The 18,835-nt window shown below is 35.0% G+C and overlaps 1 protein-coding gene across 2 annotated transcripts; it reads right to left on the bottom strand.

Annotated features, from left to right (window-relative positions):
• Nucleotides 1-278: 278 nt before the first annotated feature.
• cd151l (CD151 antigen, like) lies at nucleotides 279-18,129 on the bottom strand. Of its 2 annotated transcripts, none has more exons than XM_044142501.1 (8): nucleotides 17,913-18,129; nucleotides 14,349-14,433; nucleotides 11,820-12,011; nucleotides 4,981-5,055; nucleotides 3,097-3,204; nucleotides 1,811-1,969; nucleotides 1,546-1,632; nucleotides 279-1,455 (listed from the first exon to the last, which is right to left on the bottom strand). In XM_044142501.1, exons 2-8 carry the CDS (start codon nucleotides 14,430-14,432, stop codon nucleotides 1,396-1,398), a joined length of 765 nt encoding a protein of 254 aa, XP_043998436.1. In that variant the 5' UTR covers nucleotide 14,433; nucleotides 17,913-18,129; the 3' UTR covers nucleotides 279-1,395. The 2 variants fall into 2 exon arrangements, with proteins under 2 accessions (XP_043998436.1, XP_043998447.1); XM_044142512.1 differs by lacking the exon at nucleotides 17,913-18,129 and adding an exon at nucleotides 17,482-17,500.
• Nucleotides 18,130-18,835: the final 706 nt, after the last annotated feature.

Below are 18,835 nucleotides of genomic sequence, written 5' to 3' on the forward strand. Positions count from 1 at the left end.
GAAGGCAAAGCTTGATTTTTTTCCACCAGATTATCCATCTCATATCATATTGTTAAACATTAAAAAAATTTAAAAAATTATAAAAATTACATACCTCACCTTTAATAGATGGCAGAGGATATAAATATTTCCATTTGTAGACACTTTAGGTCGAGATTTTTCACTTGATTTCCATTATACATCTGCATGTTTCTTAAAGATTGTTGCCCAGTGGTGGTGCTACTCTTAAGTTTATTGCAGCACCGATTTGATTGGGAAATAACACATAGAAAAATAAATAATAGCATGGAACAGTGTTTATTCAAAGAACAACATACAATGAAACAGAAACACAGTAGGTTAGTTCAGTGCTACGCTTAAGGCACACATTAAATGATCACTACCAAATGTGTGGAAATAATTTCCTACAGGTGTGTTAAATATAAAATTCTAGTCAAGCTGTAAAAAAAAAAAGTAAGCACATCATTAATTTCAGAAGTACAATCAAATAGGAAACCTCAGTACCACTGATATGATACAGTTGGCTTAATCTTGTTGTTTATAACTTTGGCATAGTTATATAAAAAGAGGCAAAAATCAAAAACATTAGGTCCTTTATTACAAACAATATTATTCTTGCATGCATCACAACATCGTTTATTTTAACTTAGCTTTTAAACATTCGAACAGTCCAACAGCACATGAGCTGTGAGGGTCACCAACTAATCCAGCAGCGCTCTAATAACATGCAATAAAGTTGATTTAAAAACATATTTTTATTATAAAGACACTTCAGGGAGTAAAACCAAAACGTAAAATCCTGAAATGATTTGCAATAATGTTAAATATTTAAAAGGCCACTCTAATCTGAAATGCATAACTTTTGCATTACTACTGACACAAAATGTTGTCAGATTTAAAGATTTGAGCTTATTATAGCCCATGATGCTGGTATAAAGAAGCTGTTGAGATTCAGGATTAACACTTCATACAAAGTACCAGTTTTACTCTACTGATCTTTACGCCACTCTCCTGCATACTAGCCACCCCATGTGTATTAAAAGTACTTTATGGGAATCAGTGTGGCAGAAAACAACATTGCCCAAGTCTCTAGGAGGCTATTCCTAACTAATTTAAACAATCCGTGTTAAAATTCCCATTGGCTCCTTTCAGAGGCTCTTCCTCCCCATGCTGTGATTTTGAAGTCAAGACTGAAATTGCAATCTGAGTGCACTAATTGCATAAAAAAGGTTTGTAGTGTTTTTCCACCCTTTGTTTCCTAAAATGATTCTCTGATGTGCAATTAGATCCCTTGCATTTTTAAAATTCTCCAGTGTAAAAAATAAAGAAAGAACCTACGAGCTATTTGAGTATAGTACATGGCTAATAAGGCTGCCTCCTTCATCCACGCTGTTTTTAGTATGGCTCTGCCTTCAAACTTCGGTATAGGCAGCATGTAAACACCATTCCAATAATCTGCAGACCAGAAGGAAGGAAGGTGACATAGGTTATTATGTTTACTGAATACCTCCTTAAGTTGAAGAAATACCGTATATACACACTCACCTGTACACAAGCAATCCCAATGCCGACAGCTCCAATAATCTTCAGATGTTCCAGGATGAATTTCTCCAGTTTGCTGATGCAACCGCCCTAAATGAAAAAACAAACAGTGGCTTCAGGTTACATCAGTACATGTGGGAGTATTGTTGTAGTCTCACTTCAAACAAATGCTATATATGCAGTACAGTTCTGCAGCACATACTATCTATGCTGAAATTTCAGGACAGAAATACAGCTGAATCGCCCTCAGCATGCAACATGTTCTCACCTCCACCTTGTAGATGTTGGAGGGGTGATCCCTTTGACCGCATAATTCAATTTCAGTCTTACAGCAGCTGTCAGGGACCTTCCTGCCCTTTGAATCTGCGCTGCGGATCCACTTGCTCTCCACCCAGTCGGTTGAGTTGTTGCTCCCACAGCACTTGAACTGATGGAGAAGAAGGAAGGTATGCATCTTGAATTAGGAGATTTAATCAAACCAAAACATTCTGTTATACATTTTTTTTGGTTGTTGCATTTTTATTTTGGATAAATTGTTATTGTTGTTAATTTGTTAATTGTTAACAAAATTAAAATGTATTTTAAATTTGCCTTTGAGAAGACAAACTTGATAAATGTCATTATCAATAGATTACTTGAAAATAGTCTCATTAACAAAGATATTATTTGGGACAATTTATCATCCAGCAAACTATGTCATTGGCACAGGATAACTTCAGATTAACGGACCCGTTAATCTGAAAGAATGGACCCGTAACAACTTTTCCATCTAATCTGAGCAAATTTCGTGAAGAACAGAAAAAAATTCTGTCTCTAGATGTGAAAACCTTTTAGACCCTTTGGGCAAAAGACTTGCAGCTGTAAATACAACTGAAAATAATTGCAAGAAGTATTGGTTAGAGCAAGCAGAGTATGAATGTATGCCACACTTTTCAGACTTTCTCACAAATCATAAAAAACAAGCATATTTTGTCTTGCAAAAGCACTATTTTGTAAGGAACTTTAGCTATACCTGGGTGTCAATTGAAAGAAAAAAAACAAAACACAAAATTTTTGGTTTATAGTTTTAATAATCCAGAACATCAGAGGCGAAACATAAAACATCAACATATACAAGGACAAAAGTCCAGTTGTTAACTTTTCCACCCCTAAGGATATAAAAGACCACAAAAGGTCTGAAAAACACACAATGTAATATGAACTAATCAATTCCATCTACATCAGAGATGTATTAATTCCTGCTGACAAATAGCATGGCTAAGGGTAGAATGCCTCCATAAAGAGTGGAAAAGTCCTTCAGGGTTAGTTGAAGACATAAAGAGAAGAATCAGATTTGTTTTGACTCAACCAGTCATAAAAATCTATAGCATGATGGAATGATAGGTAAGCAAAATTCAGTCCAATCGAAAACTGTGCACATTTTAGTGGTACACAGACAAACCAAAAACTATCATATTCATAGAGTTTTATAGATTTTCAGGTTTTGCCAAAAAAGTATGGCAACTTTTATGCTGTAATATTTGTAGAAGTAAGAAGAAGCATCCATCTACTTACCTCTTGCTGCAGCTTGTCAACAGCCTTGGTGATGTGTTCGTTTTCATCGCTCTGTCTGTACTTGTTGGTCATAGTGGCCTTCAGGTTCTGCTTTAGTTCATCATTCAGCTGTTAATCCAAACAGACAGCTACATATAAATGCTGCAGCTACCCAGTACAATCACAATAGGAGTGTGAGCACAAAGCATGAACATAAGTGATGAATTAGCTGCAAACGCCAAGTTTACTAAATATAGCACACAAGTAATACTGGGGATAAAACCTCTATTGTATAAATACATGCCACAGATGGCAGTTCTGCAGTCAGTAAGTAAAGCCAGTATAAAGGAAAATAAAGTCTGTATTTCTCTCTATTCTTTAAGCAGTGGCAGAAAAATGCTCACTGGAGGAGCAGGAGGTCTGTGGGGCTCAGTTTCTATGGCAACAAGCCAGCTGGGGAACCACTGGAAATCAAAGCATGAAGGGGATATCAAGGGAATGAATGAAGAAAAGATGAATGGAAGATGGAGACAGAGAGACAATAGACACAGAGCTGATGACAAAAAAAAGGAAAGGATGGAAGGGAAGATAGGAAAGTGAAATGAGGGTGTTAAGATTTCCATAATACCTGTTGACAGTTTGGGGAAGCAGAGAGAAGTGGAAACATCCAGAGACAGTATGGCACAGCAATCACAGCATTGTTAATGCTACCAAACAGCTGCAGCTACCCAGATTTTTTTTTAAGTTTAAATGTTTTCTATGGAATATCTAGAAAATAAATAAGGAGTTTCCCTCATTCTGAAACTGTAAGAGGGAAAAAACAAGACAGATGTAGCTAATCAAACACAGACGAGTTCCTCCATAAAAGCAGATGTCTTAACACTTTGCTTCTCTAACGGTGCGTTTCATTTGTAGTTAGAGCTTGGAAACTAAAACGTGGTAGTTAGAAAAATAATAGGAATGCACCTCGCGTTGGACTGCCCACTCGGAAAGTGGGAGTAATTCTGACTATGACCAGTTAAAATTTGTAAGTCCAACTTTGTGTTTCAATATTGCTGCTTCTCGCATCAACAGCAGTAAGCTGTGGTGGCTACACTGATTGCAGACTCTCCACTTGCTGAGCTACAAGTAATCCAACTTTAACTCTACAGAAAGAGTAATGTCAAGTCAACATTGCTAAGACAGGATAAAACACATCTTATTTGCTAATGTTAACAGTGAAGAGAAGATAATACACTGAGATGGCTGTGAGGTTCAGCTTGGATTTTAAATGAGCTAAAATGAGATAAACCAAAAATGTATACATTCAGGTGTGAAAACAAAGCGTAAACCTTTTGCTAGTATAAGTAAGAAAAGTTCAAACAAGTGGTCTCATAAAGTGCTGGCAAAGCATTCAGCCTTGATGTGTGTACTACTGGAGGCGTTTTTCATTCTGTTTGGACTAAATGTACCACAAGTAATATGGACAGTCAGATATTCATATTTTTAATGGGCTGTCCCATGTTTCCTTCCAGCAATCTCATTTATCATGCTGGTTTTGTTGCGCTTAGGATTACAGCAGAGCAGGCCATGTGGGAAAAGAAACAGTTGTCTATGTTCTGTTACAAGGCTTTTGACTGCGTGCTTGGATTAGGAGCCACAAAACACTGCCAGCATGCTCTATTGATTTTATAGTAGCACGCTTTGTACTGCTACACACCTTAAACTCATCTGATGCCAGATGATCACTTTTTGTTTAGTAAAGTCACATCTGCTAACAGCTACAATGTAGATTTAATAAGGTTTGATTAAAAATTTTAAAAATTGTACGGTATTGAGATATTCATCTGAAAATCCATCTTTTTGCACACCAATTTTCAGAATGCAAGTAGCTGATTTTCTATTCATTTGATAAATATGGCTTACCTGCTGATAATAGATGTAGGCCAGGACACCAGCCAGGATCTCCAACAGGAAAATACATAGAAGCAGCACAAAGTACTGAGTACAGAAAGAACAGAGGAGAAGGAACACACAGTTATTGGACAGTAATGAGATGAAGAGACAACTTACTAATAAATTACATGTGACAGCTCAGTGGCTGTGTCTAATCCTGCTTCCCTTGATTTATCTCAAATAGTTTTTCCATTACAAAACCATTGTGTTATCTTTACTTCAGCTGCAGCACTGTTACAAAAGTAGCAAAACTGTGGTAACAAAGAAGTTTGGTGGCATTCTTTTCGTCTAGTTAGAAATACTACTGTTAGACATTGGCCAACGATGCGAGATTTTAACAACCAACAAAGCAGCCCAATACTGTTTAGTATTACTAGCAGATATACTGAAAACATTTACAATAGCCTTTATTTTGTATTCCAAACAGAGGATAGGATTCCCAGATTTGTTATTTCAGGTTGTGTAGATGAAAATGCCTGAATAAACATGGGAAAAATGAAATAGGCACACTTTATGCCGATATATCCTGGCAGAAACAACACAAGGAAACAGAGAAAGGTTTCCCAAACTTTGCTGATTCTGTAACGTTAGCAATTAAGACAATTTTGACAGCAACAGAGGATTCAGCCAAAGTCTCTGCTCCAATCTTCATCAAGCAGACCACAATGGAGGGATTCAACAAAATAAAATTACTTGAAACCCAATGAGCAGTTTTATAAAAGGCTATTGCAGTTTTAGTTTTTTAATTGTAACATTGTAAAATCTTTGCATAACTGACTCATGACTATTGGAGAATACAAAGTGTTTTTCAAACAGTTCCCTGAACTCTAGCCAGTGCTTGGTGAACTGTGTGTGAACTGTCAGACTGAAAACTTAACCTATCAAAGAATATACTGTACAGTCTATTGTGTGCAATGTGGGTTTCACCTCCTTGAAACCCACATTGCACACAAGAGAAGCGTGGACTCAAGTGTCTCTCGCTATACCTCCTAAACTCAGCTGCTAAGGAAAGCCGTAAAGAACCGCAATATGGCATTACGCTGCATTTAGGACTGCATACAAAAGTAATACAGTTACTGCACACATATCAGTGTTAATATGAGGTAATCCAAAAGTAAAGTGGGCATATATTAATCAATTTAATCTAATTTGTTGCCATTTGTGTATGCACTTCTAGAGGGAAGGGATTTGCTTGGGAATGTTGCACAGAAAGTGATGCGGGGCAAAATTGTGGGGTGTTAAAATGAAGCTATGATGCAAATTCAGTGGGCATACAAGTAAAAAAAAAACAAACAAAAAAACATGAAAATATGATTGTACATATTACATGTACTACTGTGCTACTAATAAAGTCAGATGACTTGCAATAAAAATCTAATTATAAAAACAACACCCTTCCTTTCAGACAATTTGAATTTTCAGCAGTTCGACTCAAAGTAATAGATAATAGAGCTTCAAACCTTCAACTTGTCACAGTTATAATTTCTGCTTATTCAGAGAGGTTTGTTGTTCAGAGTTTATCATCAACATCTGATTCGTGAACTATGGAAAAAGGAGGGAGAGTGAGGCTTTGTCATTTCTTGCCAAAAGAAAAAGCAGCCAGTCCCTCTTCAGAATAGGAGACAAGAAGCGATATTATCTGACCAAGAGCCTGGCTTGAATTTTCCTTTGTCCGCCTCGATCACAGAGAGAAATTCAGTTTTGTGGTGGACTTAGTCTCCAACTTTGATGGCTCAGCCAGATTAAATCTTTGAACAGTTCTATGAATGCTGAAGAAGGGAAACGTTTAGAAGTTCAACGAAATACAAACGTTCAATGTAATACTTTTGAAAACGCTTGATAGGGACATTACAAAAAAAAACAAGGCCTTTAACACAGGATTTTTGAGTGTTAGTGTGAAGTTACTCTAACATTTCACCAAGAGTTAGGATATCGTAATAATATATCATAGAATGTAAAAATAACAAAGAATTGTAACATTTTAAATTTGAAGAAAAGCTTTTTATTCCTTTAATTTTTTATTTATCTATACATTTACAAATACATATTTTGTGTCTGGCTATTTTAACACTAGGAGTTTTCTCATATAGTTTTTGATTTTAAGTAGTAAGATGGACTTTTTTAGTATTATAATTAAAGTGTAAGTACACAACAAAGTAAGGTAACATGTCTATATTTTCCTAAAAAAAAGTACTCTGTTTTCCACAGACTGCAGTAGATGTGCAGGGTGTGATATTCAACCTGTAGACGCCTGTAGAGACTGAATGACTGAGTGCAAAGACTTAAAAGGGCCTCTCATGATGTCAGGCCCATTTTCTCTCACAGACTGTCACTTTACATCTGAGCCACCATTCTTCTCCCTGTATACATCAGGGCACAGTGAACTCATGGCAAAAATCCTTTTGAAGCTTTGATTCTCACAGCACTGCATCGTGGAACAGCTATATGTCTGAAAAACATATTCTCTTTGTAGACAGCAAATATATCAATGTTGAATTTGACTATTTAGGCTGAGCTGACAGAAAAGAGGCTGTGGTTACCCTGATTGTTGTGCAACTTTATCTACCACAATTTTTCCTTCCACTCAATGCTCCATTAATATGCTTGAATAAAACTCCCTGAACAGGTACCATATTTAGTAATGACCTTTTGTAGCTTACACTACATGCACAGGCTGTCAATGGCTGTCTGCTGGTTCTGTGTCAAGTTATATATACGCCATAATAAGATATAACACAACATTTGTGCATTTAAAAAAATCCCTTTTCTTGGTCTCTCAATTGGTATTTTTTTGTGAATTTCAATTAACTTTTTGATCAAATTTTTATTAATTTACATGAAACTTCCTACCTTTTGTGGCACATCAAAAAAGTATTTTGGCTAAACGTTTGAAGATTACAGAGGCATAAATAAGAGCAGACATGAAATTTTTGGTACTACACATTTATACCAGGTACAAGTAAGTCAATAATTACATTTTACAAATATAATTATGGATGAGACTTTATTGTGGGGTCTAAAATGTCTAAAGTCTGAAAATATTTCAAGATTAAGAAGATATTATAAATTATTCATCCATTATGATCACTCAGATTTCCCGGAGGATACAAATAGTGAATGACAGCTGTGGTTTTTTGGAATCTGAATTTCATTAATAAAACATTTTGTATGAAGAAACACTAACAACTTCAAAATGTTAATGTTTTTAAGATTGAAAGAGAACACTTTATTTCACAAATTTGCCTCTTTTTGGACCTGACTAAAGTCACACAAACATACAAAACAACTCCTTGATGAACTCCATCTCTGGCCATCTCCCACCTGACAACTTCATTCCTTCTCTGTGATTCATGACTTTCATCTCTACTCTTCAGTATGCATCAAGGAGCACAGGCACAAGCAGAATGTGTTCACAGATTTCAAACTAAGACTCTGCTTCAGCCCACACAATATCTGCTATCCTGTTAAGGTTTCTTAGACCTGATGTATTTAATCTTGTGCATTTATTATAACACATCATCCCAAGACTTGATCTGGGAATGATGCATCTAAGGTTAGGCGATTCTTCAAAGACCCTGGCTGACTCAATAAAGGCTTTCATTTGTGGTTCATGAGCAGTAAGCATATTAGTCTCAAAAGGCTCATCAGGTTTCTGAACAGCAGCTCTGACCAAAATTAAGTCCAAAGCAGCAATCTCTTTAACCTCTGCTTCTGCACCCAGCCTGCTCCTCAAGATAAAAACATTCAATAAAAAGCAAAGGGAGACAACAAATCCATTTAGATAAGGAAAGGTGGTAAAGAAAAAAGAAGACATAGATGTTGAGAAAAAGATTGTAAAACAGAATATACATTTTTTGCTTGTTAGATTTGGTAGAGAACTAAGTTACCAATCTCGCTAGATGTTTAAAATATTTCTTGATAAGCTAATATATGTCTTATTGCTATTATGTTAAATTTATGTCTTATTCAAAGGAAACATTTTTTGACAAAATATTTAAAAAGTTAGAATAAAAGTACATAAGAAAGAATAGAAAAAAAACAAAACAACAACATGAGATATACTGAATTTTTTTGAAAGCATTCACTTGCCAATAAATTTTGAGCTAAGTCTAATTTCTATTCAAGAACTGTAAAGACATGCTGAAAATTATGATAAGTCATCTAAACTCAAAATGTTAATAATTAATTATGTTTGAAGGAGAAGTCAGTGTTAGGAAGGGGAGTGGTTGTGAAAACAGCTTTCTTAAATAAATACTTTAAAACAAAGACAATATGATCATGGTGTGTAGACATTGAATCTTTTATTAGCATACATAAGAAATGTTATCATTACTGAGTTTCTTTGTATTTCTTGAATACAGATTATAAACTCTGGAATTTCCAAATTTAAGGATGGAAAATTTAAGAACTTAAAATGATGGGCCAGATCAATCTCTCTAAACTCAACTTAGCTTTCTTGTTCTCTGCTAAAGTACTACTCTCTCACAGTCCACGCAATTTGACAAGCTGAGCTTAAACAAATTCTTAAAAAAAGAAAAAAGTGAAAAGCTAGCACAATCAATGCTGACATCCTCTGTTCTACAAAAATCTCATTTAGTGTAAGCAAGAATAAAAAAATAATAGAAACTGAAGGAATTTGCTCTTCCACTGCTGAATCTAGCTACTAATAATTAAAACTCAATTTAAATTCTTAAACTGAAGAACTGAAATAAAGACACACCGAATACTGTGTGTCGTTATTCTCCCTGTTTTGTTTCTTTCAAATATAAATACAATGAAGGTGAGTGTTTGGAGAAACTCACCAAACCTCCCTAGCCTGGACCTTGCAGTTTGCTCTTTAGATCTTTGTTCTCCTGACCTCTATGTAGCGTAAACATCAACCATATCCTCCCTAAAAGTCCTTTAATAAAGGAAACAGCAGCTGGTCTATTCAGGCCTTAAAGCAGCATAATACTGCAGTGAAGCTGTGGAGGGAATCGTTTTGAAGACATCAGCTCTTGTGACCTTCAGGTTACACAACAGAGGTGCCAATCAGTGCATGTGTGCTCTCAGCAAGAAACAGGTGAGAAACCCCACATACCCACACAAAAAAACAATTACCTTTCCACTCTCCCCCTCCTTCCTGTCTTTATGTTCAACCTCTATTAACAAACCAGATAGCATCTCTCCTTGCCGACAAGTACATTCGTTCATGCTGATTCATTGCTGTAATCTCAACTCTTCAGAATGTATCATGCATTGAAATCACACTAGAAAAGAAGAGGTCACATCCAAATAAATTCCTGAGTTAAAAATCTAATTGATTAAATTAATGTGGACTTTTTTAGGTTGCTATGCATAGATTGAAATTAAGACCAGTATATCACGTTTTAAGTAATTTATTACAATTCCAGACGTTAGCAGGAACAAATGAGGAAAGAAAATTAAAATGTAACTATAAATTGACTAATAGCTCACACCTAGTTAAAACTATGATTTATCATAATGAATAAATAATTTTGTTTGTTTAAACAAAATTAAATTAAGGGCTAGACCCCTTTTGAAGAGGTTACATATGAATTTCTTACATCTTGCTTGAATCACTGCAAGCAAGATGTTTGTGTTTATCAGACATTGATAATGCATCTGCAGTTGGTACACAATGCAGCAGCTTGCCTTCTGTCTGAAAGCAAAAGGTACATTTACATTATCATTGCACTAGCTTCCTATTTTTTACAGAATTCAGTTGGATATTTTATTGTTGACCTGCAAGTTTTAACAGCTTGGCACCACATTGCTTATCTGTTCTTTTTCCCTCTCAAGAAGATCCATTGGTCAATTACTCTCAGATACCCTCAGATCCAGACTAAAAACCAAAGGTGACTAAGTCTTTTCTGTTGTGGGCCCAGAGCTCTGAAACAGCCTACTTTTAAAAAGCAGAGACGCTCCAATATTAGCTTTATTTAAATCTTTTCTACAACATTTTTTTTTTGCTTACAATTCCAGCTAAGCAGGGTTTTGTGGCAATTGTCAGAAGGTGGAAGCTGCACTGTTATGTTCCAAGGCCCAGAACCTCAGCACCCACATCCTCTAGTACAGAATAGACAGGAGAGGTTGAGGGGAAAACAAAGACGATGCTCCAGTGCAGTGGAGAGAGATGAAGTACAAACAACAATGCACACACCTACTCATACCTAAGGGGAATACAGAGAACCTAATTAAACTAACAGTCGTGTTTTGATTGTGGGAAGGAAAACGTACATGGATGAGCTCTCTATCAAAATGCAAATTCTATGCAGAACCAGCATGGAACATTCTTGTTGCAAGGCAATGGTTCTAACCACATTATCCCCCCATTGCACCCTCAGGACAAAGTCACAAGAGTTAAATGTCTGTTTGAGAAAACTGTTTTGGGAGTGTTGGGAGGTGGCTTTATAGGAAGACTCTGTGCTGTGTCTGTGTTCCAAGTCCAAATGTCTGTTTTGTATGAAGAGAAATATATTAGCTGGGATCTCATAACATGCAAGTACTGGAAAAATAGAACTATTGTTTTAATATTTGCTTAATACTTTTTGGCTTTCTGACAGTAAGGGAAAATCTTTTCACATGCCAATAAAAAAAACTGGAAAAAAAAAAGAATCACTCCACATTATTACAAACTCAGCTTCCACAGTTGTGCTTAGTGGCAGAAAAAACACTTATATTTTCTGATTTCATTTTGTTGACGCTGAACACCAGAAGCAACTTCTGTTTCACACATTGTGATATTTTCACAGCACTGAAGTTGCGTGCAGCTTCCATTATCTTTCTACCTTGGTGTGATCTCTTACCACTCCCAGCAGCTTCCTCTGCTCCTTGAAAGTGGCACAGCAGCCCAGCACGCCTGTTACCATGACAATGGCTCCAGCCAGGACCAGTATGTAGGCAGAGGCAGCGTAGGTCTTGGAGGGGAGGAGGCTTATGTAGTCGCTCTTTTCCACCAAGGTCCAAACACCCACTGCCATCACAACTCCTCCTGCCAGCTGGAAGAAAAAGGCACAGGATGGATTCAGGTTTCTTTCAGTGGACAGAGCGTAAAAGCAAAACAACTCATCCTGTGGTCCAGAAAGCAGTAAAAACTGCAATAACTGAGAGGAAACTTTTTCTCTAATGAGAACAAGTTTACTTCAATTTCCACATTGTCTAAATGAGAATCTAAAGAACAAAAACAGGGCTTAGAACAAGATGTGTTAGTATAAAGAATAACTATAGAAAAGAACTTGAGTTTTATTTTCTTTACTGAAATAACAGAACGGAACAAATTGATGGATTTGTGCGGCAGTCATGTTTTGTTAACAGAAAGTGCAAAGCAATCCAGGTTTTCTCATTTACCTGTGCTTCATTCTGTTAGGTGCTTAAAATTAAGTAAGTGGACTGTTTGGTATCTTTAAGTTCTCTATTCGTTAATAACAACTTTTCAGAATTGGATTAAAACACATGCTGCATCTGAGTCACTTCAGAATAATTTTGTAAGTTTTTTTTTAGTGCCTTTTAAATTTTGAGTTGAGGGTAGTAGTAAAACTTTCACACTGATGCTCAGGTAAAAAAAATGTTTCTGTGGTTATTTTCATAAAAATTATGCTCTGAATTTGAAAGAGTAAGCAAGGTTTAACAGAGCTGGATAAAAATCTGAAAGGGCAACAAGGCATTTTCAGTTATATAAAATACATTTCCTTCCCAGAAACAAAGGACAAAACATTTGCAAGGAGAAAATGAAACTCAAAAAAAGATTAACTTTAACTGTGGTCTTGTAAGTATTCACAACTTTTAAAAGCAATGATATGGCTCACATGTTTTTAAGCATGAAACAAAACAAACAAATCAAATACAAATTAAAATAGGAAGATCCTAAAAGCAAATAATTGTCACAATTATGAAGAGAGAATAAAGAGTCACATTAATCTAACGTAATTAACACTGATTCACTAATTACATAATGGCTGGGGGAAAAAATCATATGCAAGAACTGAAAAAGCTGAGCAATGTAAAGCATGCACAAGTAGATGCTTCACATTGTAACAGAAATGTGAATAAGATATGCCTTGATCAGTTAGAATTAAAGAGAATCAGGTTTAAGTTTTAAAATAATAACAAGGTAGAAAAGGATTATCCTGTTCTTTAAACAGAGTTAAAAACCAAACAATTGGATTATTAGTTAGAACATATGCACAAATATTTGAAGCTCACACATCGGTGACACCCAGTGGCAGTGAGAGGAACATCTGAATTTCATGTTGGATAAGAGAATTTCTCCACTCACCAAAAATGCTAGACTCACAGGCACCCACAATGAGTAATGTCACTTACGACTAGTAACTGCATGAAGCAAGTTAACATTTTCTGTTCAGTGTCTGCATGCACACATGTGCCACACAATGTGCATACTTTATAGTTTCAGACATAACTTTTCACATTTTTCTGTCAATTTTAGGGTAATGTTCATAGAAACTCTAAAGCTATAATGTTTAGTTTTAGGTTTAGTTTGAATCTTTTACTATTTCTGTTTTTCTTCAAATTAAAAGCAAGTTTCTTGTTTGAGTCATGTACTAAAAAATACTTTTACATTTTACAAGTACTAAATGTCCAGAATCACATGTATTTTTTAATCCATATTTCAGACATAATTACTACATATTTAACAATAACAGATAATTTCCCTACATTTCTGGATTATATAAAGAACCCTGTAAATGCACATTCAAATGTAGTAATTTCACAAACACTTAACATTAATTCTCAAAAATCAAATCAGTGCTTGACAAAAGTAAAAAGATCTAAAGACACCTATCTGAATTTTAAGATCATATGTTTTATGAATGCAAATGAAGAAGACATGAGTGTTCAGTTTTGATTTAGTGAAAAAATATTATGACATCATTGCTTGTGTAACTACAAGTAATTGACACCATTATTATCAATAGAGAGAATTGATTCATTATCATGTATGCATAGAGTGGAAAGTGTTAATTCAAACTCAGAATGAGCTACAATCAGGAAGACCTGTTCATTATGTTGATTGCATCTCTATATTTAAACCACATTGTGTAAACAAATGTGAATTCTGCTATGTTGTTTTCCCTTTTGGGAAGACAACTAAAGTTATTTTAATGGCAAAGTTTTAAAAAAAGAAAATCTGCTTGCTGACACTAAAATATTTTTTTCTACAATCCAGATCAATCTTTCCACTCCAAATTCAGCAATCTGCAGCAGCTCAGCTATAATTGTTTAAGTTAAATGTATTTTTACCAACAGTTCCTATTTACAGAAACATTACTATCAAATCATCTGTGACAACACAGCGTGCCCCAATGGAAACTTACCCAAAAGAGAAAGTTGAAAGTAAACAGGAGGTATTTCAGGCAGACAGTTCCACATGCTTCCTTCTTCTCCTCATAAGCCCCCATGCTGGAAAGAAACATTAGACAGACACCCATAATCAAACTGTGATGCCACCTTGTGATTTGTTTTTAATATACAATATAAATACCACTATTAATATACAATAAAAATTCAATTAAAACAAAAAAAAACACCCAAACTTATCAAGTCTGTGCCAATCTAAGGGGTTGATATTTGACAATGATGTTTATAAAAAGACTTTTTTTTAAATTAACCCATAGGTTGGAGTTATTTGCAGTTATTTCCAGAGCTAGTACACAATTCCAAGTAAAACTAACTTCAAAGTCACTGTGAACAACTTTTACTAAAATAATTGTTCTGCTGTTAAATTCGACTGTGGAGACGTCAGAATTATTTTGGAAGTGTGGGCAGAGTCAGTGAGTTGAGATATTACATCTGAATGGAGACAGCTCCATGACTAAGAAGTGAGTAAGAGTTAAAGGTTGGAACGGGCTGGAATTAATGAGCAATCACCCACTTCTCAGATGTTGGAAAATTAACAATTAACAAAAAAAACAAAACAAAACAAAACATTGTTTTCTTCTAATGTTGAACAGCTTCACTAACTTTTATGTTCTGAAATTAACAATTTAATCTCTTATATACTATTTCAAGTGTTTAAAAAACTGTTCAAATCTAAATTTCCTAAGAACTGCAGGACTTTATGGATTACCAATGGCACTTTCTATACTAGTGACTTGATGTTTAAAAAGGCAAACATGCTCAGAAAATAATATAAATTATCTCTTTAGTCTCTTTTATAACTTCTAATCTCTTCTCCATTTTGTAAAAATAGTGGTGGTCTCATCTGTTGCTTGCTGGACCACACGCATTATGTGCCTTACTAAATTTTAAAACCTAATTTTAATCATCGTTATTGATGTTTTCTATTGTTCAATAAATTATTGAGGTTGTTTTCTTGTCCAGCACTACCTTCAGTCATAAAGAGGTTATAGAAATAAATGAATGACAAGTTTTGAAATATAACCAATCTGACACATTAATCTGACACATGAACAATATTCTAACTTGAGAGCCGTCTCATCACAGTTGCCCTACAAGGTTTGAGGAGTGTGTAATGAATAATACACTTTGCAATGTCTAAAGCTGGCTTTCTGGTAACTATGCTCTTTACACCTAGCTTTTTTAAACCCACAGTTTTCTTGGATAACTTCCCAGTCAAGCCCAAACTTGTGCTGCCTCTTTCTCCACTTCATTGTCTCATCCTGACTCTCTTCTCCTTTCCCCACCCCCACATTTACAAAGCAGTCTGTTTCTATGTGGCCACGCATATGACAGAGTGACGGAGTGTGGCTGCTCTCCATCTGTTACAGTGGGGCCTTTTAGTGTGCTCCTGTTAATTAAATTCAAACAAGACGTAACTGCCAACGCTGTCTTTTCTTTCCAGAGCACAACACGAAAACTGCTGAATAAAGATATCCGTTTGAATGCCTGTGAGCTTTTCTTTCAAATGAATCTGGATGGTTTGTGGATCTAATTAGGCATTTTCTTCATTACTCAGATAAGCATTAGACAAGAAATATCTCTGTTAAAGTCAGTGTCGCCTGTCTGTTTGACAGAGCTGAAACAGCACCATAATTTTAGCTCTTAGGATTTATTTAAAGATGTACAGTGTCTTTAACAATGCCAGACTAACCATCCATTGTACACTTGCACAAGAGAACCTTTTCTTAGTCAAACAAATTAGACAAGAAACATGATAAATTTAGCAATCCTTTCAATCCAGTTATTTCACCTCCACTGTCACTTTTAGGGAATTAATGCCATAATAATCTGATACTGGAATTATTTTTTGGTTTTCAGCTTCAACTGTGATTTTCTATAGTTACATATAAAATCAAAATATGAGTTTGAACTATTTATTTATATCTTAAAAGAAAGAAAACCAAAACTGAATGTATGACTGGGAACATATATTAGAAATCAAGTCATTATTTAGAATATCATCACATATAATTTCCAGTTGAGATACTGCCCGATTACTTAGTGAATAACATTAAATCAAAAATTATAAAATATAGTATATATAAAAAAAGTCACGCAAGGAAATTACATCTAACAAAATAATCAGGATTTTAAAGTAGTACTTAAAATCTAATGTAGCACTTGTATGCCATTGATTTAGCCTCAAAACCATTTTTTATGTTGTTTTTTTAGATACATTAGCCTCTTTCTGTTAATAAAGCATACTGTAGGTACACAAAAAAAATTATGAATTGTGGAATGAATTTTATGCATGATTAGACTTTGCTTTCACTGATATGCCCTCAATTTACTTACACCTTAACGTCACCAGATCATCACTGAATAAATGTTTACAGAAAAAAAGAAAGGTTTAGAGAGTAAAAAAGAGCACTCACAATTTTAAAAAGGAAAAAACAAATCTGTTTGCATATCATATCCATGGCATTGCATTATGAAAGCCAGTTCTACTTTAAAGAAAGTTAAATCTCAGTAAGAAAAAAGAAAAAAATATAGAATTATTGTAAAGATCTATTCCGAGTTTTTTTATGCATCTTTTACTGTAGCAAAGTCTAACAAGCTATTTTGATGTACAAATTTGAGCTCGTTTGGTAACTTTTGGATATTTTATAAACTAGCAAGGGACATCACTCCAGGTTTTGCAACATCAGGAAAACGAGCAATAAGTTGCTAAAAACTGCCATATTTTTCTCACCTCTTTTCGAATTTTTCTTCTAAAAACATACATTGGTGCACTGAGGGCGGATATATTAGTAGCATAAGTCGCATGCATTGCAACCGAAGCATCAGCCAATAACATATTGGCTGATGTTATTCATTTTTAACATATGAGAGTGTCGGTCGGATCAATAAAACGGGGTAGATGTGTGTTGGTTTTTCTACTCAAAGTGAAAATTTTCTACCCAGGTCATAAGTTTAACATTGATATACCAAGCATGGTGTATTCTTCCAAAATGCAAATAAAACATAAATGGAAACATTAGGCATAAATGAAATCACAGATCAAATAACAGTAAGTTTAAATATGGCTCCAATGACTCATGCACAAACCTGGAAAACCACTGGAATGGAACACAAAGTACAACTTTCTTGAAGTTTCTGGCGGGTCGGGGCTTATAATAAATATTTAAAATTTTTGATTAATGCCAGTATATCCAATGTCTTCACCAAAATGCTGGTTACATGACTATATTCCAGAAAACAAAAACAGTTTTCTGTACTGTTAACGCCAAGCTTTGTGCAAGCTAACGCTAAAGCTGAATGGGCTGATATAACTCGCAGGAAAAAAAGGGTTTGTTTTTAAGCAACGCCGCCCACTTTAAACAGTCTCGTAAAAACTAATGAAAACCTAATTTTTGTGCTAAACCCATATTATGTCTATGACTAAACCAAGGTCGACAACAGTTCCGTCTGTAATGTTTACTAACTAACCCGCAGTCTGGGCTAACGTTGACAACATACTACTTCCTGTTTGCACTCACCTGCTATTTCTTCTGTCTTCTATTACTACAACGAGATGAAATATATGATTAATATATTACTAAACGTCGCCTATATTCATTCCACGTTTAGCTGAAAGAAGCTGCGCTGAGAGGCGAGTATGAGGAATAAAAATCTGTGCTAGGCTCAGAAAAAGAGGCTGGAGCTGCTTTAGGAGAGACTCCTCCCTATGCCACCTTGTTTCTTGGTTTTCATGTCCTGAGGCGAAGAATAGGTGTGGCAGAAAAGTCTTCCACACGGCAGAGGATTCTGACTTTTAAGCTCCGAATTCGGACTAATCGGCTAAATAAAAATAAGTAAATAAATATAAATAAATAAATTCTTAATAATAATAATAATAATAATAATAATAATAATAATAATAATAATAATAATAATAATAATAATAATAATAATAATAATAATAATAATAATAATAACAATTCATCTCCAGGCAGTCATTTTTCACACGGGCTATTGCTATTCGATGGTTGCAGAATGTGTGGTTACTTTGTGGCAATCAGACTTCTGGTCAGACATACCTCTAAATTGCATTGATACAGCCAATCTGGCAAATTAACAAGGCACATGTTCTAGTGTATCTGAATTATGCATTTATGCTGTTACTGAAGAGCAAAACAAATGGAAAAGGAAAGTGCAAAGTTATTTGGATGTAACCGTTTGTGTTTCTTGTGTGTAATAGTACAGACGTACCACTAGATGACAACAGTTGCTTTAAAGCTTGAGTCCAGTTTGCGGGAATCCTTACCGTAATCTTGAAGGGAAATGTGACAGAATGACCTAGAAAACGGCTCACCTTTATTTACATGGACTGTGTCTTGCATATAGTGTAGGTTGAGAGTTCGGTTTACGAAACAAGTCAATATAATGCATATACATAAAAATAAAGAAGAGATCCACTAGT

The sequence above is a fragment of the Gambusia affinis genome, linkage group LG02 (genome assembly GCF_019740435.1).
Source record: "Gambusia affinis linkage group LG02, SWU_Gaff_1.0, whole genome shotgun sequence".
Taxonomy (NCBI): Eukaryota; Metazoa; Chordata; class Actinopteri; order Cyprinodontiformes; family Poeciliidae; genus Gambusia; species Gambusia affinis.

Bases quoted from the DNA above. Each gene is read 5' to 3' on its own strand.
- cd151l (XM_044142501.1), bottom strand. From the start codon at position 14,432: ATGGGGGCTTATGAGGAGAAGAAGGAAGCATGTGGAACTGTCTGCCTG. The intron at 5,056-11,819 runs GTAAGAGATCAC...TTCTGTACTCAG, and splicing joins AGAGGAAGCTGCTGGGAGTG to TACTTTGTGCTGCTTCTATG. The intron at 1,970-3,096 runs GTAAGTAGATGG...CTTCTCCATCAG, and splicing joins TTGACAAGCTGCAGCAAGAG to TTCAAGTGCTGTGGGAGCAA.